The sequence below is a fragment of the Scylla paramamosain genome, chromosome 27 (assembly GCF_035594125.1).
Source record: "Scylla paramamosain isolate STU-SP2022 chromosome 27, ASM3559412v1, whole genome shotgun sequence".
Taxonomy (NCBI): Eukaryota; Metazoa; Arthropoda; class Malacostraca; order Decapoda; family Portunidae; genus Scylla; species Scylla paramamosain.
In genome coordinates this window covers 14,861,809-14,887,522 of record NC_087177.1, presented here as the reverse complement: position 1 = coordinate 14,887,522, position 25,714 = coordinate 14,861,809, and the positions used below count along the sequence as shown (strand labels likewise).

At 42.6% G+C, this 25,714-nt stretch overlaps 1 protein-coding gene across 2 annotated transcripts in view; it reads right to left on the bottom strand.

Annotated features, from left to right (window-relative positions):
- Nucleotides 1-25,714, bottom strand: part of LOC135114269 (protein Aster-B-like) — an 84,310-nt gene that overhangs the window by 3,651 nt on the left and 54,945 nt on the right. For both annotated transcript variants that reach the window (XM_064030136.1, XM_064030137.1), the window contains exons 7-14: nucleotides 25,520-25,714; nucleotides 5,765-5,999; nucleotides 5,439-5,603; nucleotides 4,920-5,044; nucleotides 4,489-4,681; nucleotides 3,609-3,833; nucleotides 2,582-2,765; nucleotides 202-328 (exon numbers count right to left, since the gene is read on the bottom strand). The exon at nucleotides 25,520-25,714 is cut by the window's right edge and continues 9 nt beyond it. In XM_064030136.1, the coding sequence (XP_063886206.1) occupies nucleotides 202-328; nucleotides 2,582-2,765; nucleotides 3,609-3,833; nucleotides 4,489-4,681; nucleotides 4,920-5,044; nucleotides 5,439-5,603; nucleotides 5,765-5,999; nucleotides 25,520-25,714 (1,449 nt within the window). The remainder of the gene's footprint in view (nucleotides 1-201; nucleotides 329-2,581; nucleotides 2,766-3,608; nucleotides 3,834-4,488; nucleotides 4,682-4,919; nucleotides 5,045-5,438; nucleotides 5,604-5,764; nucleotides 6,000-25,519) is intronic.

Below are 25,714 nucleotides of genomic sequence, written 5' to 3'. Positions count from 1 at the left end.
ATTCTATTTGAGTAACAGACATCATCTAACTAGAAATTCTATTTTCTGTTTTAAGTAAAACTAACTAAAGTTGAGTATTCTCAAGTTAAACATAACAACTGTGTGTGTGTGTGTGTGTGTGTGTGTGTGTGTGTGTGTGTGTGTGTGTGTGTGTGTGTGTGTGTGTGTGTGTGTGTGTGTGTGTGTGTGTGTGTGTGTTACCTTTCTTAGAAACCCTGCTGCCTCCTCTATGGACTTGCGCCATCTTTCAACTTCTGCTGCATGTAATGCTTCTTGTTGCTGGAGTATCCTCACCCACTCCTCCAGGGAAGCTCCAGATGAACCAGACCTGATGCAATTTTCAAGTTCATTAGAATGGATAAAGCACAAACTATTAACCCTTTCACTGTTATAATTAAAAAATTTCCCAAACACTCCCATGGTCTATTTATTTATGATTTTACAGTTTATGTTCTGAATAACCTGCTTATGGTGATCAGTTTCTCCTGATATTTGTAATCTTCCCATTATAGATAATAATTTATAATGTTTTCAAGTTTAACCCCTAACTGACAGGTGATGCAGTGGTGAGCATCTTAGGGCTCCAATGTGTGATGCATACATGTGCCAGATGATGTTTTTCCCCTTAAATCAAACAGAGGGGATAGAGAAATATTTTGAACAATAATTGGCACTCTTACAAAGCTGCTCCGTACCACTTTTTCATGATTTTGTCTGGTAGTCCATACAAAGTGAGAATCATAGAAAGAGATGATCTGCCATCATTCTGAAGCATAACCTAGCACAAGCCAATTTCATCTACTCCCTGTATGCACTGTTAGACAAGGAACTACATTTATGGGACTTCTGGGCACAGGAAATCTAGCTCTAAGATTAAGAGTGATTTTTCTCCTAAAAACCCACATTATGAGAATAGGTTGCCATGGCAAACAGCTGTTATTAGGGGTTAATATATATATATATATATATATATATATATATATATATATATATATATATATATATATATATATATATATATATATATATATATATATATATATATATTGGAGGACAATGTTACACACACACACAGTTTTTTCAATCTATCCTCCACAGTAAGATTCCATTTATCACTTCACAACCTTTTATCTGATCATCAGTATAGGTTCTGTCGAGGCCACTTTACAGGTGATCTAGCTTTCCTTACTGAGTCTTGGTCATCCTCATTTAGGGATTTTGGTGAAACTTTTGCTGTTGCCTTAGACATATCAAAAGCTTTTGATAGAGTCTGGCACAAAGGTTGGATTTTCACACTACTCTCCTACAGCTTCTATCCTTCTCTCCATAATTTCAACCTAAGTTTCCTTTCTGACTGTTCTATTGCTAATATGGTAGATGTCATTCTTCTTCTCCTAAGTAGCAGTAGTGTTACTTAGGGTTTTGTCCTGTCACCCATTCTCTCCCCATTATTCATCAATGATTTTCTAAACCAAACTTGTCCTATCCACTTCCACGCTGATGATCTCACCCTGCACTTTAACACATCTTCATACATGTCCAACCCTTCAGGAAGTAAACAGATCATGACTTCTGATCTCTCTAAAATTTCTGATTGGGGCAGAGTAAACTTAGTACTGTTCAATGCCCCCAAAAAAATTCAATTCCTCCATCTATCAACTTGACACAACCTTGCAGACAACTATCCCTTCTTCAGTGACACTCAACTGTCCCCCTCTTCTACAATGAACATCCTTGGTCTGTCCTTTACTTCTAATCTAAACTGGAAACTTCACAACTCATCTCTAGCAAAATCAGCTTCTATAAAGTCAGGCATTCTGAGTCATCTCTGCCAGTTTTTCTCAGCTCTCCCAACTGCTAACTCTGTACAGGGGCCTTATCTGTCTATGTACGAGAGGTTCCATTCACACAGGTTTTTTTTAGACAAAAAGCTTTTTGTCCTATCAACTCCTCTCCACTAACTGACTGTCTTCAGCCTATCTCTCATCATTGCAATGTTGCATCTCTTGCTACCTTCTACTACTATTTCCATGCTACCTGCTCTTCTGATCTTGCTAACTGCATGCCTTTCCTCCTCCTGCAGCCTCACTGCACAAAACTTTCTTCTTTCTCTCACTCCTATTCTGTCCACTATCTATTGCAAGAGTTACCAAGTATTCTCAATCATTCATCCTTTGCTCTGGTAAACTCTGAAACTCCCTGCCTGCTTCTGTATTTCCTCCTTCCTCGGACTTGAACTCTTTCAATGGGAGATGTTTCAAGACACTTATCCTCTGCTATTTGATATTTGGCATTGCTCTGGGAACTGGCATTTAATTGGGGCTTTTTTATTCAAATTTTTATTGCCCTTGGCCAGTGGCCCTCAATATATATATATATATATATATATATATATATATATATATATATATATATATATATATATATATATATATATATATATATATATAAAGGCATGATAATTTTCCATGACTCAACCAGAAGGCTTAGGTATTTATTTAACTTTACTGAATTAGAGAAACAAGAGGCTTGTGTTGAAGACTGACTCTTGCAACAGCAGGACCTAAAGACCTCAGCTCACCTGAACATGGCAGGGTCTAGTGTGGGATATGAAGTAGAACGATGGAACATTTTGTCCTCAAGTGCCCAAAGCTTATAGTAGAGAAGTGCATTCAGGATAAGGACAACAATGAGGATCAGTACCACCAGTCTCACTGGGCCTTCATTGGACAGGCCACTACTCTCAGGTGTCACTGTTGGAAGTGCTGAAAATAATAGTGATTTTGTAAAATTCAAAGGAACAAGGAGAGAGAAAATATGTAAACAATCAATAATCAATGTTTCATCATGCAGAAATTAAGCATTTTCATGGTGGGGAAATGGTACATGAGGAACGGAACTATGCTATTGTATAGTGAACTGAAAACACATTTTGATATCATAACCATTGCAGAAAATATCAGAACTGTAGCAAGCATAAGTAATATGTAGTATGCTTTTCAAAGTTGTAGAAAGTCTGACTTTTTGTTGTTAGCTGATAACTGTCACATCTTGCACATGACTCAGTACACACACACACACACACACACACACACACACACACAAGGATATGATGAGGAAATTGACAGTGACCATGATAAGACCACGATTGGAATATGCTGCAGTGTTATGGTCTCCAAGTCCTGAGACAAGGGGAAATTGCAACAAATACAGAAAGCTGCATTAAAAATACAAAAATTGGATTGTAGGATTACAGAAGTGTAAGAGGATGTGACCTGAAGGTGAAAAAGAGAGTGTGTATGTAGAAGGGATATAAAAAAAGAACAGCTTTCCACAATGAATTATTGGAGTATGGAATGAGTTGGCAAGAGATGTAGTACATGCTAAGACAATACAGGGTTTTAAAGAGAGATTGGATAATAGTAAATATTGAGATGGGACAGCATGAGCAAAGACTCCTCCCATGAACTGCAACTAGGTCAATACACACACACAAGGACTACTATGACTCCTAATCAAGTTGCTATGCTCTTGAATGATTTTCAGCTTTGGTGGACTAAAATAAAACAAGAAATAATATAATGAAAACTAAAACTGAAACCACTTACTCAGCTTCCTGGCAGGTATTTGTGTAGCCTTATGGATATCCTTGACTTTATCTGGATAGACTTGTGAAGGAAGGAGCACATCTGGAGGCTCTCCTTTACTGCCTCCTCTCCGCCGCCTCCTGCGTGTTCTTTTCAAGTTGGTGCGGTCAACCTCTGCCAGCAAGGCTGCATTGATGTCATTTAGCAGTGAGTCAACACCACTATACGCATTTTTATCAATCACCCCTGGAGAAAAAAAGTGCCATGTTACTTGAAAGCACTAACTACTTTTTAAATCATAATCATATCTATTAGCCTTGGTAATCTTGGACTTATCACATAGCAGCAATAATCCTTCTTGATCTCACCATTACCCCAAAGAACAAGACTAATATCACATCTTTCTAGGTTTATAGCAATCACCTAAATGTGAATAAAATAACATTAAAGATTTAGATTTGAATTTGGTGACTATGTGGTGTACATTTCTTATCATTTAAGCAATGAAGACTGCTAACACTGCAGACCACTTGCTTTGTGTATTATACTGGACTTGTATTTAATTTTTGTTATATACCTTGCCTCATGTGCCCTTGAAGATGTGGCATAGGTAATTTTTGGCCTCTTGGAGGAAGCACATACACATATTTACACTCACAACATATACACATGAGGCTGAGATTCTCAGCTTTCCATTTCTACCACATAAGCATCTCATACTAACTCAATACTAGATGATCTGAGGCTACAGCATGAAAGAAGGTAAATATATTCCATCTCTGACTGGCACAGGGTTTGAACCCAAGCCCTCTTGGTTATGAGCTGGGTGTGCTGGCCATTAGTCTTTCCTTACTACTTCAAATAATATAGGGAAAAAAAAAAAAAAGTAAACTAAAATTACCCTTCATGAAACCCCACACATTTTTCTTGTACTTGACTTGAGACCAAACGCTGAGTCTAGTCTCTGTGGCCGACTCCCGGGTCAAACACCAGTGGTTGGACACAAAAAAGGAGTCTGCATAAGGGATCCCAGCATTGCAAGCCTCTGCATCAACAGTGTATATCTCCCCATGCTTGCTGAAGGGGGAGACCACCTGAAAATGTTATCATATTAGTAAATTCAATGGGACACCCAGCCATATGAAAGGTGGGATATAACTGAAGGGCATTACACTTGAATTAAAGGTACTGCACTTGCATTCATCTTGTGTTAAGTAGTATAATCCAATACTTTTATTCTCATTGAGAACCGGTGTCTGCTCCCTTTCAAGTACTTAATGTTTGTCCATATATCTAATTGGGAATCTCAAGGATACCCTATTGGTAGAATACCTGTGTCTCAGTGACATGTGACACCTTGGGGCCAAAACTGTTGGGTGGAAGAGCAAGAGTGTAGGTGACCTGGCGTAGCTTTTGATTGGTTTCTGGATTACTCTGCCATGGACTGGCTATGACATCTGAAAACAGTGAGGATTAAATAAAATAAAATGTTTTCATTAACTTGGTAAATATGTATGGTACAGTTACTTGCCAAACAGTAATTTGCTGCTTTCCTGAACTACATCTTATCAAGTCACTCTAGTAAAACACAGATTAATCTAACATCTTGGTCTGGTAACTATTTCTGACTATAATTACATATGATCAACTTGTAAAGGGTGATGAACAGCTGGAAAGTATGTGTGACATCTGTCCTTTACCATGCACACCAAGTTACATACTATAAATAATTTGTAAGTCTGCATAATGATACAGAATTATTGTTTTATTCTATCTATAACACAAACTTCTCACCAACTTTCTCATCATCAGTCCTCACAGCTATTACCCTTGAAAGGCCCACATCCATACCTGTAGTTTTCCTCGCAGTGTAGAGGTCCAGCATGAATTTGGAGTTAGTAAACAACAGGGTGAATACAGCATCCACAGGCAGAGCATACACAGTGTTGATAATCTCCCGGCCCTGGTGGTGTGTGCTCAGGTTAGGGCAGGCCACCAGCTCCCCAGTCGACAAACCTGTAAAAGAAGCACAGATCTTTCATTTGTGAACTTAGAAACTGATAACCCAGTATTAAGCAACAAGAACATCACTTCATTCCAGCTCCTGAAATAATGGCTGGGAAGTGGGAGAATGTAGTTTCATGCATACAGATGAGTGGGCTGTAACATTTACTTACATGTTATCTTGCTGTCAGGTTCGCTCTCTGTGGTGTCTGACATGTCAGTGGGGAGGACGTCATTGGTTTGCTGAGAGGCATTGAGAGGTGTATGATGTGGAGACTTGGTGGGTGATGAAGGTGCTTTGGAGTTTTCTGTCCCAACCAGGTCAAAGGTCTCAGAGTCAATGCCCCCATTCTTTGGCACAGGGGGTGCTGAGGACACATCCACACCATTCTCTCCTGGACAAGCATCCTGAAAGACAAAAATAGCCATAGGTAATATGGATGTAAAGTTTCCCACACTATACATATATACAAGTATATATGTATATATTTAAAACACATGCCCTGGTCACGTGTACTTCATATACTTTATCTTCTGTTAAAAGGAAATCCTGAAATATAAGTAACAATATGAAATAAAAATTTTATTTATGAGTAACTGCTGAAATTAAAAACCTGTCTAAAGGCATGGCATGCAATGTGAAACCTTTTCCTTATATTGAAGGCTTTATATATCTACTGGAGATAAGAGGAGATTGTTAAGGTGAACATACTTTATCATCATACCATCAGTGGTGGCATGCAGGGAATTCTTTATTCTTTATACATATAAGAAATGGCAGAGAAGGCCAAGGAAGATAACACTCCCTTGTAATTACACAATTACACCAAGACATGCTCTACAGGAGAGACAAAACATCATGTACTATATGTACTTCATGTCCATACTATTCTCTTTGACTGCCTTCAGAAGTACTGATGCTAATGAACTGGTCTTCTATGAACCAATATTGTCACTAAATGCAAAGTGGCAACAACACAGTGAGAGACTCCAGTCATCTAATGAGTTGCATTATCAGTGTTTTTATATGGAAAGTTAAAGCAAAATACAATACTACTACAACTACTACTACTAATAATAATAATAATAATGATGTTTTGCTGTGTTTTGTATTGCCACTATGATGATGTAATATTTTAAAAAATGGAGGTCCATCTATAGGTCTCATATCTTTGTTTCCTTCTTATAATTTTTACCATCAGAAAAACAATGTTGTCTACAGCTTTGACGGAAGGGGGATGCATTATTGCTATGTCAATTTTGGGAGGTGTATTGTTGTGATGTCAATCTTTAGAAGCGTAGTGTTGTGATGCCAATCTTTAAAGGTGTACTATTGTGATATTAGTCTTACTTTTATATATATATATATATATATATATATATATATATATATATATATATATATATATATATATATATATATATATATATATATATATATATATATGTTGTGATGTCAGTTTTTGAGGTGTATTATTATAATGTTAATATCTCAAGCGAACATAATTTCCACTCGTCAGAGTCTGTACAACAGTCTTACTTGATTATATCTTCGCAACCCGATTTCTCAGACATTATCACAAGGGAAGACAGCGCTGAGGAATAACCTTCATTACAAGTACCTACCAATAATTATCCAAAGGGTTTATAGGATTAAGTTCAACGTCACTGTCTTACACTTAAACATTACCTACTAACTGACACCTCTGCATCCCTAAATTGCCCCAGAACATTTCTGTAAGTCAGGAACATGATTGACATGCCACAACTCGTGCGACTATAGTTCTCTCTCTCTCTCTCTCTCTCTCTCTCTCTCTCTCTCTCTCTCTCTCTCGTAAGAATATAAGTGGTGTTACTTAAGTCACAACGCAGTAAGGAACATAATTATTAATTTGTCATCACAATACAACAGCAAGACTTAAGGCAATGCGTGAAGCAGTAACCTATACCCATCTAGTATGCTATTAATGGGGCAGTTTCCCTTCACTGGGTGATCAGCGAGAAGGCTGCTGCCGTACCTCGCTGATGTGTATGGTGGGCACATCACAGCCCTCCTCCTCCGTGGCCCCCTCAGTGGGTTCGCATTCATCCTCAGGTGCTGTGGAGGGGTTAGGGGTGGAGATGCGGGGCTGCGAGGAGGTGTCAGGCTCGTGGGCGGTGGCTGGGGCTGAGGAGCTTTTGTCATCTTGCGAGGGCGGGGACGCTTCGGTGCGTGAGGTCTGGAGGCTGCTGCGGCGAGGAGTTGGTATAGGGATGGGCGGAGAGAGAGGCATGCTCCCACCCTCCACACTTCCCGCAGAATCTTCTATCCCCGACTCTGACTCCGGCCAAGTTGAGACTGGGGGATCGGGTGCCGAGGGCGGCCATGACACCTCGGCGGTGGTGGACGAGGGGAGCGAGGGGGAGGGTTGGGCGGGGGGCTCGGGGCACACCACACCTGGCATGGTGCCGCTCGCCCGGCGCTGACTACATCCCGATCACACACTCTCCACCTTTTGATGTGGAGCTTTATCGGTCTGCTTATATACTTTCCCGTACTCGGAAGCACTTCCTCGGCTGATTTAAGATGTACACACTTAAAACACTGCCTCTAAATTAGGAGTGGGATAAACGCATTGGCGTCACAGGGCAATTTGGCTCTGCACACAACACAACACCTATCAGCTCACCGACCGCGCCACACGGCAAGATTCCGTCCCATGCGGCGGTTCACTTGAGAGATGGCCTCAAAGATGGAAAATAAAAGTGCATAAGAGCAGTCTATTACATATCCTGTAATAATAATTTGTTAACAGAATTTCTTTCACTGCACTGCATCTATTTCACAAGTTTGCGATAATATCTTTGCAGCAGTTGACGCAATGTGTGGTAGCACCACCAACACTACTCATGCTACCGATACACCTACAGTAATTTCTTGTTTTATTTTCCCGAGATTTCTAACTCTGCTTCACTACATAACGAGCCAACAAAATATCTCGCTTCAAATTCTGCTTCTCTCTTGCAATGACGACTGCAGAATGAAATATTTGAAATGATCTATGGTAATATGTAGTAATCTGTGTCTCAGATGAATCGAACATTTCATATGTTAGTGAGAAGCATGGATTGCTTATATACTTTACAGCTAGACTACGATTGCATTATGAACCTTCATAACAAATTTTACACGAAAAGATAGGGGGAAAAAGAACGAATGTAGGTTACGCGCACGGGTTACTGTAAATAATACTGTTAAAGAGGAAAGAAGAGGTAAATAAAGAAAACGCTGTTCATGTCAGATTCAGTAAATCATTAATCAGGATGATGACTGCAGTTTCCAGAGGCGCCGAGTCGTAGGCTTCGAAACTCCAATAGGTCCAGTGAATCGGCGTCACAGTCCAGTCACCACGGAACGAAAAACTCGATGCTCGACAATAATGATACTTGTAACAGTAAACGCTACAAAATACGTTTAGTTTCTGAACGTGGTGGTGCTTCCAAGCATTAGAGAGAGAGAGAGAGAGAGAGAGAGAGAGAGAGAGAGAGAGAGAGAGAGAGAGAGAGAGAGAGAGAGAGAGAGAGAGAGAATGAAGATCGTTCTTACAATGCAAGCGCCAGTGAGGGGGATGAGAGGGGGGGGCGCACCTCCCCCCCCACACACACACACATGACCCCTAAGCCTCATGTTCTCCAAGTGATTCCTCAAGAAGAGCAATCTTTTTCTCATTTCCGTTTAATTTACCAAAACGGTGTGTCATTTTTCATACACCCAAGTCATACATCGATGTCCATGCTGCTTAGACGTGAAGATTGTATCTCCAAATGATGAATATTACGTTGTTCAAAGCCAGGCAACAGGTGACTCGCAATATACAACCAAGCCACGTGACCTGATCTTTATCGTTTCCACGGAATGCCACCAGCGACCCGTCGTGCTGCTCTAACCTACAATGTATTTAGTTCAAGTTCCCGACATATTACATGATCAAAGTGTGATCTGATAGATGCCCGCCCACAGTGAAGGCCAGATAGCTCAACGAACAGACTGAAAATATTTGAATATGGTTCTGCTTCTGATGGGATAAGGGGGGTGTTTGTAATGTACTTACAGCGGCGTCCTCGAATTGACTTAAGAGGACATTTTGTCTTCCGTACTGTTCTAGGCGCACTGCTATGGCTTACGGAGCTGCAAGACCTTGCGGAAACCTCCAGTTACGACGCTGTCTTAAAGATTGTGTATTCTTATTATAATTACGGAACTACCGGGCGTATCCGCGGGACTTTGTCGGTACAGTAAAGTTATGCCTCGGGTAGGTTCAAGTCTGGCTTATAAGTGTGGCGGAGAAAGTATGAAACAGCCCCGTCCCGCTTGTAAGCGGCGGCGGTCGGCACCAAGCTTTTCCCCTACTCAAGTTTCACTTCACCACCTCAAGCTCACTCCACAATACGTCGTGGCTCTGAAAGGCACTAAAGTTGTGACTGATGCCAACTGTGGATATTTTTTTGTTATCCAAGTTCCAAGGCGTGGGCCACCGGTTATTGCTCAGCCTTCGGCAAAAGGCGCCTAGAAACAATCTCGGTCTCTCGTTGATTGATACCATGTCACATCACACGGTGCATGAGAAGGAATGAGCTATTTGGAATCTGTCACACGGTTCGACAGACAACAATTAATGCACACCACGTCTCTCTCAACTTGCCTTGTAATCTACAATAAGCGAACCATTCAAGGCTCATGGAATCTCAAAATTCAGTGAGCGGCAAGTGAGGTGATGGAGACGTTTTCCGTGACGGCACTGCGGCCTCATCACCTGCAATTTGGAACCGATAGTTCACGAATATACATACAAGAAATTAGTCGACTGTTTTGTAATAAAAGTTAGGCACGTGTGTGTGTGTGTGTGTGTGTGTGTGTGTGTGTGTGTGTGTGTGTGTGTGTGTGTGTGTGTGTGTGTGTGTGTGTGTGTGTGTGTGTGTGTGTGTGTGTGTGTGTGTGAGGGTGGGGGATTCTACTTGTAAACTACGACACTGCTAATTTTTTAGTGACCTTATCAGATAAAGGTTAAGTGAAACCAACATACACACTAAAGAAATCGGGTGGCATTTACTTCATGCGCACACAGGCTCACCACGCGAGAAGGGTGCCAGCCTGGTGTCATCATCAGTACTTAGGATATATTACGCCTACAACACAATTCTTTCCTGGAGCCAAACCCACACCGGTGACGCTGACACACCCTGTACATCCTGACACAGAGCACCTTTGTCAAGCAATGGGAGCGACCTGGAAGTGTCCAGTAAGACATGTACAGTGTGGCATCGCTGTAAACATCCCAAGGCCAAGTACACGCTTGTGATGGTAACGCTGAAGTATTGTTAGTAGTCCCACAGGCGCACGTGCAGCCAGAACACAGCGGCTACATCTGAGCCCCTTGCGTCCACCAGGTCTCGTTCACCACTGGTTTCCTATACATTCAGAGCAATTCTATGAATTACGTCAGTCCGATGAGCAATACATGACGTTCTTTTTCTTACGCAAGTTCAAAAGGCCAGCACGTATTCATTAACATTGTAGGACAGGACTTAGTACACAAAGGAAGCTTGCCTGCCACGCCAGCCTTCCGGTAGCAATGAATCACCGCCTCCTCTTTTCCATGCCCCACATTCCATCGCCCATGACCAAGCTTCCACGGATCTTGGGCATTGCTTATGGTACAGGGTTATTTTTTATCTATTTATTTTATTATTATTATTATTATTATTAAATTTTATTTTATTTTATCTTATTTTATTATTATCTTTTTTTTTTTTTTTTTTTTTTTTTTTTTTTTTTTTTTTTTTTTTTTTAGAATATGGAGCATCAACTCATTGGTAAAGAGTTTGTTCTTATGGCAAGTGACGAACACAACACAACGGTGAACCTGACGTACGAGTGTGTGGAAGACATGAAAATGACTTGGAAATGACAGGGTTTTTGCTGACGAAGATGCTCCTCGGTCCACTACTGCAAATGGACAACCTCGTCCCTTAATCAGAGACGCTATGCTCTTTCACCAAAACTATTTTTAAAGCACACAGAGATGATTACCCGGTTCTTAAGAGTGTTTCGCCTGTTAATAGTGTAGAATTTTTTTTATCAATCTGTCAACAGAACCATAAAAGCACCCGGGGTAACTTCAACTAGAACCTTTTGAAAGTAGTGGAGGTGAGGACGAGTGTTTCAGAATATGCCCCCAAGTTGTGTCATCGCTCAAACAACCCGCAAGGTCTTGGTGTTAAGAGTAGCATTAAAGGCGACAGTCCCCATGCACAGGGATTCATCAGCTTCCCTCAGCTCCAGTCACTACATTGCAAGGGCACAATAATGACCAAAAAAGACACTGATAAGCTTTTTCACTAATCTTTGTATTACTAAAAAAAAAAAAAAAAAAAATCCTCTTTTTGGGTTTTGCGTCCCAGAAAACCTTCAATGATGAAAATAGCCGTCACCTCCAAGGGCAGACTTCTTGACGTTCAGTACCATTTTTCTTTCACTTCAGATACAATCCTGTCGACCTTCAACACTTCGAATATTCACAAGGACAAATGTAGGCTAAATATAGTACTGAGCAATATGGAATAGTAGCAGTGTAGGTGGTTGGCCGTCTCGCCAGCGCTGTCATTCTCTACTCGCTACCAAAATTATCGCCACGACATAAAAAAAAAGTAGACTAAGTATAGTACTATGCAATATAGTAGCAGTGTAGGTAGTGGCCCGTCTCGCCAACGCTGTCACTCTCTACTTCTCGCTAATAAGATTATCACCAAACAACCTTCATTGGGGCCCCACAGGGCTGTTGCGGGCTCACTGACAAAAATGGAGACTGTATAGGTGGGTGGGGAGGAGGGCGTAGAGTTGTGGCACTGAATATACATACAGTTGCCCCACACTCACACGTGGAGCTGTGCCTCACTTATTTTTTTCTCTGTTGGAATTAAAGTTAATCAAAGGTCGACAGGATTTGGTAAAAAAAATATCGAAAAAGACATTTTTGCAAGTAATTCTAAGTGCAACATACAGGTATTATGTAAGTATACCTAACACGTATAGGCTCTTTCTCTCTAATTAAGTTTTAGTCGACTTAGGAAACACGGTTTTTTTCAGAATCAAAGTACGAGTAGATGCTCATTCGGTACAGAAACGAAAAAAAAATTATGTAAGTAATTCTGACAAAGTGCAATACAAAGGTATTACTTACGTACACTTATCACGTGTACTCTCTCTCTCTCTCTCTCTCTCTCTCTCTCTCTCTCTCTCTCTCTCTCTCTCTCTCTCTCTCTCTCTCTCTCTCAATCAATCAATCAATCAAGTTTTAGCAAACTTCGGAAACTTAATATACTTTTCCTCATAATTAAAATCATTAGTCACTCAGTACAGAAATATCAGAAAACATGACATTTTGCAAGTAATTATGACGAGGTGGAACACAGGTATGTGCACTAAACGCACGTACACACACACACACACACATATTCTCTCTCTCTCTCTCTCTCTCTCTCTCTCTCTCTCTCTCTCTCTCTCTCTCTCTCTCTCTCTCTCTCTCTCTCTCTCTCTCTCTCTCTCGATGAAGTTTTAGATGCCTTCTGAAACAAGCAAAATTGAGAGCGAAAAAATAAACATACCCAAATCTGGATCTCGTGACCTCAATTACTTATAATAGTCATGACCATGAGCGCGATGTGTGTGTGTGTGTGTGTGTGTGTGTGTGTGTGTGTGTGTGTGTGTGTGTGTGTGTGTGTGTGTGTGTGTGTGTGTATGTGTGTGATGAGTTACTAAGTATACATATGAATCCCAGCTAGTGGAATCATTAAAAATACGTTCCCTCCCCTCATCACAACAATCCACACACACACACACACACACACACACACACACACACACACACACACACACACACTGATGAAGAAGCCGGAAACATATGAAGTGCACTGGCAGAACATCTTTACGGCTTCCCCGCCAGCCAACATTTCGCTCACCCGACACCCGGGGCCTCAGGACAAGCCACCAGTGCAGCGAGGAGGTGGAGGCGACGCTGGCCCCACCCGGTTCACCTTGTATAATCCAATACCCACACGATGTACAGCTTGGCACGCATTTAAGATTATTTCAGGCTGCGTATTTTCGTCTTCTCCTTCACGATCACAGTAAAGTGTGTAAGTAGTTTTTGTATAGCTGAACAAATGGATTATGGTTTTGTGAGAGAGAGAGAGAGAGAGAGAGAGAGAGAGAGAGAGAGAGAGAGAGAGAGAGAGAGAGAGAGAGAGAGAGAGAGAGAGAGAGAGAGAGAGGCGGGGGGGACAATGTATGTATGCAAGCGTATGCGCAAATATTAAAAGATGACGTCAATATCCAGCATTCCAAACGTGTGATCTCATGATGCCGAGTGTGCGAGAATGTACTCCACCACCATCACCACCAGTAAGGACGGCACGAGTGGCGTCCCTCCCACGTCTACCTGGCACGTGAGGTACGGCTAGTCTACAAGCTTGACTTATTTATACCAAAAGGGAGTCAATGAGATGTGTGTGTGTGTGTGTGTGTGTGTGTGTGTGTGTGTGTGTGTGTGTGTGTGTGTGTGTGTGTGTGTGTGTGAAGGATAGACGATTGTGATCGGAACGGAAGACATGGATAATTCTAAATATTGTAGTATAATCTCTCATTCTCCTCTCTCTCTCTTTCTCAGCACACACACACACACACACACACACACACACACACACACACACACACACACACATTAGTGCTGCTCCTGCTTAATTTTCCACCATAACTGTAACTTGTAATAACTAATTCATCACTGTTCAAAGTTACTCTAAATAAATAAATAAATAAATGGGTGAATAAAACTTAAGATGAATTCCCCAAACTCCATAGGTGATAGCCACAAGTGAAGGCTACAGGTGTAAGCTAAACTATTAGCTAGTGGCGTTTTACCCGCACAAGTGTGCCCAAATCTTTACCTTTCCTTCTATATTTAGGTTTATAAGTACATATACACGCACATCTATATTCCATTTCACTTTTCCTATCACCAGTTCATACTTGTCATGTACGTACTTCATAGTTTACTTATGTATCATGCATCTTTTCTCTTATTTCGTCTTCTTTCTCTATCTCTGTTACGGTTCCAAGCATACTTATCCATCAAGCAATCTCTTCCTCTATCTCTTGAAGATCCAAGTACAGAAGATTAAGGAGGGGACTTTGGCTTTACAAACTTGTGTTAAGTGGACTGGTCAGGTGGGGTGTTTGCCGAGAACCGCGTAACACCATCTAAGCATTTGGAACAAAATACGTAAGCCACAAAAGACGAAGTAAAGCCCTCTGATAGAAATTCGTCACAGGCGAGAGGGGCAGTGAATCTCTAAGGCGGAGGGTTGCCGATTAAGTGCTTTTTACTACTGTACACCTGACCACCAAGTCCATATAGAATCATTCACGTATTTGGTTTATTTACACAGCGGTGGCTAGGCGGCTGTGAAGATTACAGGGACCGCGGGGTGCCTCAAATAAACATGAGATAGGCCCAACACTCTCCATGCCACTGCGCACTTTCTTCCACGCAGCGACCAGCATCAACTCCCATACTCGTTGAGGTCGACGTTCTCTCTCTCTCTCTCTCTCTCTCTCTCTCTCTCTCTCTCTCTCTAAATGTATAAATATTTTCCTATTCTCTGGCGACCTTTCAATAATTACAACTTCAGGAGGATTAATGTAGCGATAACTATAATTGGGATGTGTGTGGAGGCATCCCAGGTGAGTGGAAGGGACGGAGGGAACGAGGCGTCCTCCAGCCGGGGCACAGATGTGGTGGGGGAGTGGAAGGGGGTTAGCAGGCTGGCGGGCGTCTTCCTACACCGTAACCTTGAAAACCACCACCACCACTACCAACGACAACAGTGCCCGTCGTACAACCACCCACTCACCCATCAGACTAGTCCTACTCTTATTCCTACGGTGAAATGAAATAAATGTACGAATCTTAGTTATTTTTCCAGGCGTATAAACACACAGCATGCAATACTGGCGAGCCGCGTAAGCCCTGCGCTCGAGGAACGCTGCAAACCCCGGAAGGAGGGCCTCGCTGCGTGGTAACACTGAAGAAGCCGATTTTAGCTCAAACCATCTTCCTCCTCCTCGTTTACGCGACCAGTGTTCCTTTGAGTAGATGAACAACTGTTCTTACTCTCAACTTTCTCTGACCACGTAAATAATGTTTATGAAGCGCAATAATGTAAGAAATCTGCAAATATCCTACGAGCTGCAAAAGGCAGCTTTTTTTTTTTTTAACCCACAACTTCCTCTACGTCAAATAAGTAAACGAATACGCGTAAATAGATAAACCATAAAACTTTAGAAAGCACAAGAATACAAAGGATTATATATATATATATATATATATATATATATATATATATATATGGGACTACACAAGGCAGTTTCTGCTTACCTAAAACCACCACTTGCCATTCATTCTATTCATTCCGATACCATTTCTCATTAACTTATATAGCCAGCCATCTCTCACTTTCCCTGACTCGGAATCATTAGGCCTCTTCCACTCACCCGCCATCTTATCGTAACAACTCCATTTTCTCCATTAGTAAATAACACAATAGACGTCATAGCAGTGTACTGCACAGACTGACCACTTACAACATTTCCTGTAACACAAGTCAGAGGGCAAAAGCCAGCGGAGGCGGTATCTTTATAGTCTTACAATGGGAACAAGAGATGTTTGCACAATCATGAATGAAGACTCATTCTGCCTGAATTTTCTCCATGACAAGAAATAGTCGCTTTCCTGACCCCTGCTAGACTAACCTCCCTTTCCCTGCCTTTCTCATTTCCTCTCCCTCTCCCTTCGTCCTTCCCTATAATCCTCACCCTCACCCTTCCTCCATCTTACTCCTCAAACTCCTCTAAGCCGTTCTTCCCAATCCTCCTAGCTTGCACTCGCTCGCATGTACCACACGCCTTCTTGCTGAACAGTCACCGCCCAAATTATCAACGCGCATCCTCTTTAAGTTTTGCCAGAAGTGGCCACAACAGTGCGATAAATTTGTCACGATGGTACACTGAGTTCACTCTTGTCCTGTGCACATATTTGTGAACCACTGGAAGTACGTATGTTTTACTCTCCATTCCGAAAGAAATGAAGCTACCGCCAGCAGGCCTACGGAGCGCCGGCACAGGAAGGAGACTCGCCGAGGAGTGGTGTTATTAATATAAAACACGTCACAAGGCAGATAGCTGGATCTTGCTGGTTTTAGCAGCTTGGCGTGCAGGCTTGAAAATATCTCGACAGGCACGTTGCATAATGTCACAAAGACGAAGCAGAACGTAAGTAGTGGAAACGTCCCTGCAGAACCTTTCCCTATGAAGTTCCCTCTTACAGACGTGACCTGTCCTCCTTATTCAAACATGTCATCAAACCCTGTCCCTCTCTCGGGTGTGATCCAAGTGACGTTATCGATAAACAATAATAATAATATTAATTATGATGCTGCTTCTAAAACAAACAATAACACAAATAACGAATTGTAAAAAACTATAAATTAGAATTCATAACATCATTAGTTTTACTGTATATTGATGTGCTACGTAATGATAACGTAATGATAACAATCCTCATAAAGAGTCCGTGCATTCTATGGAGGGGCAACAACAATCCTTTTGAGTCACGTGATATTCACCTCAAGGCCGCCAGCCACCTTCCCCCAGCCATGAATGAGCCACTGTTTTGTGGGAGAACAAAACACACACACACACACACACACACACTTTCACTAATCCCACACAGGTATCAGGTATTGCAACTGAGTTTGGTAATCTCTTTATCAAGTTGTCGGTCACTCGTTGCTGCGAGGCAGCTTCAAGCGGGAAAACAAACTGTAGTAATGTTTTCATTTAATAATACACAAGATCAGATTGCAGTGATGAGTGTAGTCAAGGCCAGCAGCCACTGCACTCAGGGTCAGCCGATGACCAGAGTAACATGACTGCATCCCATGACAGGAGGCAGAGTGGAGGGAAATCAGACGAATATTGGTGTCATTATGTTGTACCATTTAAAATATTGCACGCATAACTTAATTAGCGGGGATTAGAACAGCGTTTTGTCTTGAGAAAGTTGAGGGAAGATCTTTGTCACACAATGGAATGGAATATTTGTGGTTGAAAACCTTGCCTTCTTTAATTTTTCTTCCGACAAAACGAGTGTCCTGAGAGCCGCTCCCGCTCCAGCTCAACACTTTGTGGGAGGGCGTCGAGGAGAACCGCGTATGTCTGTCTTTACTGGACACACGGCTCATTTCACAGCACTATCCCCTTAGCATCATATTTTTTTTTTTTTTTGTCCCGGTAACATAATGAACTACCACGGCATTAATAACGCCTTTCACTTATACCTACAACTTTTACTGGTTCCCAGAGCTTTTGCGACATACCAACAATGATTATGATGATAATGATAATGATGACTTCCGCCTTTCAAATACATTGAAAAAAGAAAAAAAAAATTGCAACATATCTGAGGTGATCTTAGAAAAACAAATAAATAGATAAATAAATAAATAAAGCGCCAGACACTTAAGATAGATAGGTAGAAAAAAAAAATACACATCCATTAACATCAACAATAAGAAGTGACTGAGCAAGTTAAGACTCATTATTCCACACTGATAATTCTTTTCATGTCAACCAGCCTGTGCCTGCTGGTGAAACACTATTACAACTCATCATCGTCATTTTCCATACAACATTCACTGATGCACGTGCCACCGCTACGCACACAAACACAACACTCCCCACGTGCGATCACATTTGAGAGGCGGCTGTGTGGGTATCTTAGTTGTCATAAAGGACATGATAATGTTGGCTGGCGTCTCGTCACAGATAATGAATCCTCACGCAGTAGTAACATTTACATCAGTCTCACTTTATGCTTCCTCACACACGAGAGAAAACGGAGCCGATTCACACACACCTACTACGCGCCGGCTACCCTCAGACACTGACGCACACACACACACACACACACACACACACACACACACACACACACACACACACACACACACATGGAACGGGGTGAGACAGAGGGGTGGGTAGTAGCAGAGGAGGGAGGAAGAGGAGGGGGACGACTGACGAGCGGAGGGAGGGAGGAGGGAGAGAAGAGGTTCTGCCGGTGCATGTGTACTCATCCATCCTCTCTCTCTCTCTCTCTCTCTCTCTCTCTCTCTCTCTCTCTCTCTCTCTCTCTCTCTACCGATAAGATATATAAATAAATAAACGATATTTAACGCTGTTTTGGAATTCACCTAAATGTGTCATGCTGACAACACACACACACACACACACACACACACACACACACACACGTGCCCGCCATCCATCCTGTCCCCACGACATCCCGCCCTTTGTCGTGCTGCAGGTGGCACGAAAGAACCCATTCCTATGATTCTGATAATGCGTCCGGTCGTGTGTGTGTGTGTGTGTGTGTGTGTGTGTGTGTGTGTGTGTGTGTGTGTGTGTGTGTGTGTGTGTGTGTGTGTGTGTTTCCCGCGTATTCTTTCCCAACACTAAGTTTTTCATTAACATTTATTTTGATTGTATCCGCAATAAAGAAATCCGTTCTCAAAATTATCTCTGACGTCAAGATGTGCACCCTATGATAGGCTACATGTGGCGGTTGTGGTGGTGATGCAGTCCCTACAGTATTCATGCCCGCTCTCCCAGAACACTGCCAAGCAACAGACACCGAGAACATTTTTTGGGCTAAACAAAAACATTTTTTTTTTCATTCACACACACACACACACACACACACACACACACACACACACACACACCTATCATGAGTTCAGATTTCTCAATTTCAAAGGATAGGCTTACGGTAAGCCCTTGAGCTTCACTCTTGGAGGTTTGGCTGTTTACCCTGTGTATCTCTCTCTCTCTCTCTCTCTCTCTCTCTCTCTCTCTCTCTCTCTCTCTCTCTCTCTCTCTCTCTGTGTGTGTGTGTGTGTGTGTGTGTGTGTGTGTGAAACTGCGTGTGTATTTTGATTTAAGGTAAACGGACACACTATAAGGTCATGAAGTTATTTCACTCACAGTTTGTAACCATACAAGCTTCAATATTCGTATTTCTCCGTTACAAGTGGCAACTGAGGAATCCGACTGCTGACGAACAAAACTGCACATAAGGCTGTTATCCATTGTTATTATTTAACGCTTTCTTTCGTGTCAGGATCTTTACGCACATCAACAATTTCTGAGAGGAAATCCACAATGCAAGTGTCACATTTGGAAGCACACAATGATGATTGTGATTCTTGCTCTCATTCACCTGCTGCGCACACACGCCTGGCGAGCATGATGACTCTTTTAGAAGGGTAACTCCCGGAAAATACCACTAGGGTCGTTTAATCTTATGAATGCTGCTCACGGCGTGACCGGCTGCCGCTTGACGCAACAACATGACACTGCGGGAACAAATTCCCGACCTGGAGATCTATCTGGTCCCGAGCTTCTCGACCATTCGTAACGTGTTCTTCTGTATGTGACTTAGATCTCACTAATTCATCCCCTTCAAAGATTATCTATATTTCATTATGTGTCACCAATACGATAACCTACGCTTCGAAGGAAACAAACACTGCTCGGGGCATCTTGAATCACGAGCATCTATGTAACTACAAAGGGATCACATAGGAAGAACAGACAGCAACAACAAATCTGCTGGTCCTTACAATACTGACCTACTATACGATCTAATGTATAATAAGAGACGCAGGACAGCAAAGGCGAAGGCTAATAAGAGTTAATGGGAGATTAAGGCAAGAACAGAGTATGATAACTTTCATACACTTGAGAAGCAATCAACTACATTATCGACCAGCAGGAACCCAAGCCGACGCAGCTGAGGAAGCAGGAAGTCCTACATGAGTGACTGGCGGTACCCCGCTAGATCGCATTCCTGGATAGGTCTGCCACGGCGGTTAAGACGACGACTCGGGCTATTAAAGGTATAACCTCCTTAGATTAATTCTCGCAGCCCCAGCAAATCTTTCCGCTTCAATGACTTACCTACTCGTTTTCGCAGCTCCAGCAAATTCTGCCGCCTCACTGACCAAACGTAATGTATTCTGTTCGCCAACACCTCCTCTCCTTCATTAATCATTCCCCGTTGCATCTGACAAGAATGTTGTCAGGCCACAGCATGTGCTGTCAAATGTGTGACGCGTAATGGTTCAAAGAATATACAACTTATTACTTCTTCCAGGAATTTACCTAGAGATTTTACTAGAGATGGTGAACATCATCTCTAGTGTGTGCATGACATGGTCTACTATTACTCATCAAGCAACAACCACAAGAGACTACAATACCACAACACCTTGAACTGGCCATTACAAAACACATGCCCACGCTAGTGATAACACCAAGTCAATAGCCGCCGCCGCCACCGCCACGCCCCTCTGCAGGCTGCATGCAGAGTGGCAGGAAGCAGCAACAGACTACCCCAGCGTGACGCGGCACGGCCCGGATTAGTTGGAATAACAAACTCGAAAGAAACAAGAGGCAGGTGAGAGTCATGGTGGCGAGGACGGGCGGAGGCGACACGAGGCAGGCAAGGCAGCCAGCAAGGTGCGGGATGTTGATGTTAGTGATGGTGGAGGTAATTTAAGAGTCGGTGGGGGAGGCTGGCAGGCAGCCTGCAGGTATAGAGCCAAGGCACTTGGTCGGTGCAGCCACCTGCTCAGTGCAAGCGTCCTGTCCCTGAGAAGGCTGAGTGCAGAGGCACTTCCTCAGGTACAGCTTCACCCACCCCTCCAGTGCAGGTGTACCTGACGCTGGCACCTCTTGCACCACTTTTGTCGAAACACTCAGTACAGGCACAGCACCTAATCGAAACAGGCCTCATACTATGTCTATGCCAGAACACCTGCACCGCGCTGAAGTGCCCGCCAGGTGCACACACCATACCTTGCGGGATAGGTGCACCGGCCGAGGACACATGCACCTAAGCTGAGTGCGCCCTGTTAATAACGAGGACAAGTGCGAGTTCAAACATCCTCAGACTGGAGGAGCTGAGCAGGGAGCGGCTGCTGGTATTACCAGCAGAGGTGGGTTGAGGCGGGCGCGCCAGGCCCGCACTTACTTTATCTATCTACACTCTTGCCCACTCACGTTCTGAGGATTACGTCCAGATTATCCAAGAGTTTCACCTCTTATTTTAAAAGCCTTCTGGGAACTTCTGTTTATGTAACGCATGTACTAGTTAGTGTATAACTTGCAAAAACAAAAGGAAAAAAATACTCAAATGATCACGCGCGACGTTTGATTTACAATGCTATAAGTGCAAACAATATAAATATACGATTTTTTTCTATCCTTTTAAACATTTTTTTTATAGCCTGGCCAACTTCTTACTCGCTATCACTAGATCTGATACTGGAATAAGAACGAACGATCAAGTGAAGCTGTGGCTGAAAGCAAGCACCGATTTCACTGTAATTACAAAGAAAGCTTATAAGGACTCGAAATCAAATAAATGCGTTTTCTTTAGATGGTGTAAGGTTTATTCAAGGTCAGCTAAATGAGAGTAAGCCGCAGGATATAAGTCAGTCAGTAAGTAGGAATCTCAACAAGGAAATACATTATTTTCCAAGATCTAAGCCTCAGCTGCAGCTTCCCGCCACGACTAATAATGACGGGAAGATTTGTCCTAAATTTCGCCACGAGATGCTCCAGTCACACAGGTCCCTTAGGGAGCAGCAGGACACCATGGGTATACACTGGCCCACTGACACCAAACCAGCTTGCATTCACTCATATTGATAACACAAGTTTCAATCATAATTATCAGTTTACTTATCACCATGACACTTGAAGTTATCAACGGAATCATGGATGCGGTGAGAGAGAGAGAGAGAGAGAGAGAGAGAGAGAGAGAGAGAGAGAGAGAGAGAGAGAGAGAGAGAGAGAGAGAGAGAAAATCACGGTCAAGTATTATCATCCACAAAGATTATTCTCAAAATTCATGAGTAAACTAAAGCGACAAAATGATTAATTTGTCTGACACACAATGCAAAGCAACAGGAACACACACACACACACCACACACACACACACACACACACACAGAGAGAGAGAGAGAGAGAGAGAGAGAGAGAGGAGAGAGAGAGAGAGAGAGAGAGAGAGAGAGAGAGAGAGAGAGAGAGAGAGAGTAAACAAAATAGGTCCCATGAGTAAGTTGGTCCCCCAAAATAGCCACTCCACCACCACAAAGAGACCTTCCTATCGTTTGGCAGCTGCCTATGCTTATTCGGGTGATGAGGAAGTGTTCCGCAGAGATTACTGTAGAAATTTCCTCTGGTAGAGATGGAATGCACTTGGGACGAAGGTTGGAGTGAAGTGTAAAGAGGTTGGTGCATATGGGGTTTGGGTATAAGGATGTTCTAGGTAGTGAAGGGGTGCGGTCCTCGAGAACGAGAGCCAGTAGGGGGTGCCATGTGGATAGTTTACTATGTACGGCGCTTGCTTCACAACTACTGTTTTCATTTTAACTGACCTTAGCCTATATATTTTGAGTTCTTATGACCCAGAATAGGTTTCAAGACCAAAAAAACTAGTGTCGTTAGTATTCGTACGTTGCGTTCAATAGTGAGTGGGTTAAGGCCGGTTCACACTAGTACGTTTTTGCGTATTCCGCACCCGGTCTCCGCTTCTAATATGACGTCATAAAGAGGCGGAGCCTAAGGAGCGGATGAGTTGGGGGTACGCACCTTTCTATCTTCCGACCTTCGTTTGCGAAGGCTCTTGTTCAAGTGGCACACGGGTTTTTAAGTGTGCTTTTGTGATTTAAGTGACAGATAAACAAAATTTCTACATTCAAAAGGCTCTCCCTGAAGACACGGTTTTTAAAGTTTTTTTTTTTTTTCTTTTATTCTAGTGACAAATTAACAAAATTTCTGCATTCAAAAGGCTCTAGCTGAAGTGACACAACTTTTTAAGGATGTTTCTATAATTCCATTGACAGATTATCAAGATTTCTACACTCAAAAGCCTCTAGTTGAAGTGAAACGGGTTTTTAAGAGTGTTTTTACGGGTCTACTGACACATTAACAAGATTTCTACACTCAAAAGCCGATATATGTATAGAATCCTTTCTCCCACTCAGTATCCAATTCCTTCAGCGTCTCTCTCCTCCTATTCGTCTTCCCTCGAGCCTTCTTGATTATTATTGTTAGGAACGCATATATGTAGCAGCCCTGTAGGTGAGCACATGAGCATGCTGTGTGTATGGGGTAGCCTCATACGAGTGCACGTAGGTATGAGTACTGTGCGGAAGAATGAGTCTCTTGGATAATTGGTTGGCTTTGATGCTGGCGGGATCTCTGATGTTCACATTCAGACAGCGGTGCCGCATTTCCAGTCTTAACTTGGAATACACTTGTTACAAGCTCCATAATTACAATTATGTGCTTCACCCAAATTTTAACTGCACTGCAATATTAAAAAAAATAAATAAATAAATATGGACGGCACCGCATCCGCACAAACGCAAAGTTGACTTGGATTCATCTCTTTCGCACACGACTCACGGTCAGTGAGGGTGGCGGAACCGAACACCAGCTGAGCCAGATTCACATATGAGCGGATGGGAGTGACGTCATAGTTGAAGCAGAGACCGGGTGCGGAATCTGCAAAAACGTACTAGTATGAACCGGCCTTTACCCTTTCTGATTCTAACTTTAAAAGTTCGAGAGCGAGAGAGAGAGAGAGAGAGAGAGAGAGAGAGAGAGAGAGAGAGAGAGAGAGAGAGAGAGAGAGAGAGAGAGAGAGAGAGAGAGAGAGAGAGAGAGAGAAATTGATCAACTGAATCTGAATTCCGGCGTGGAAGGGGTACTTTACAAAAAAGAATAGTATTGACTGAGACGCGTGAACAGCCTTGGAGACTTCATGGACTATTAATGAAAGGAATTTAAACTACGCTACACTGATTTAACAAATCTTGTTTGGTCACTCTAGTGATCCTACATCCTATAATTCCACGGCCTCAAACACATCACTTTATCTTTGCATGTCAGTGTCTCAAGCTGTTTTATGACAGGATCGGATTATTCCAAGATCTAAATTTGCCATCCTGCACATTTGTGCCCTTGAGATGGGCAATTTGAGCATTTCTTAATAAGAGGGGGACTTGTCAAGAATTGATACATGGACCTTCACAACCTATATATCTTTAATATCTTTACTATATGCTGTGACATCCAAGAAGCTTCTTTACACAGTAGCCTTACTCTTGGTTCTATTGAGTCACTGCTGCATCCATCATAGAAGGACATGCACTGCACATTTCTACTGTGGTTTGTCAGCTGTCTTTGTGCCTGGAGGCTTGGCACTTATGATACATGCCTCCTTATCTCCTGCCTGTCATGTAAGGCAACTGACAGGAATGGAGAGAAATGATATAACTTTTCTACTGTCTACAAACCTTGCATTTGATATATAGCCAAACCAAGGAGGAACATACATGAATTACTTGCTTCACAACCTACAGTACATTCTCAGCTGGATGACAATGAAAGCCTTGAGTGTGGCAAAGCTGCATGCAGCTTTGCTGAAACTAAAAAGTTTTGACACAATGTATAAACTTACCTTAGGTATGAGAGAGAGAGAGAGAGAGAGAGAGAGAGAGAGAGAGAGAGAGAGAGAGAGAGAGAGAGAGAGAGAGAGAGAGAGAGAGAGAGAGAGAGAGAGAGAGAGAGAGAGAGAGAGAGAGAGAGAGAGAGAGAGAGAGAGAGAGAGAGAGAGAGAGAGAGAGAGAGACTTTTGCTAATTTCTGTTGACTCCACTGATGCAAACCAACGTTAATAAATTGAATCAGCACGAGACTTACCTCTATGGAGTCAACGCTGAACAGTTTGTGGGCCGGGTTCAAGCTGGGTGCATCACAAGAGCGGTCAGTGCCATGCATGATGGTGTTGGTCTTGGCATCATCCTCAGTGGATGGAGCAACATAGTCATCATCATCACTGGTCAGGCCAAGTTCATCCCCATAGCTGGAGTGGACCCACTGCCACAGCTCTGTTGC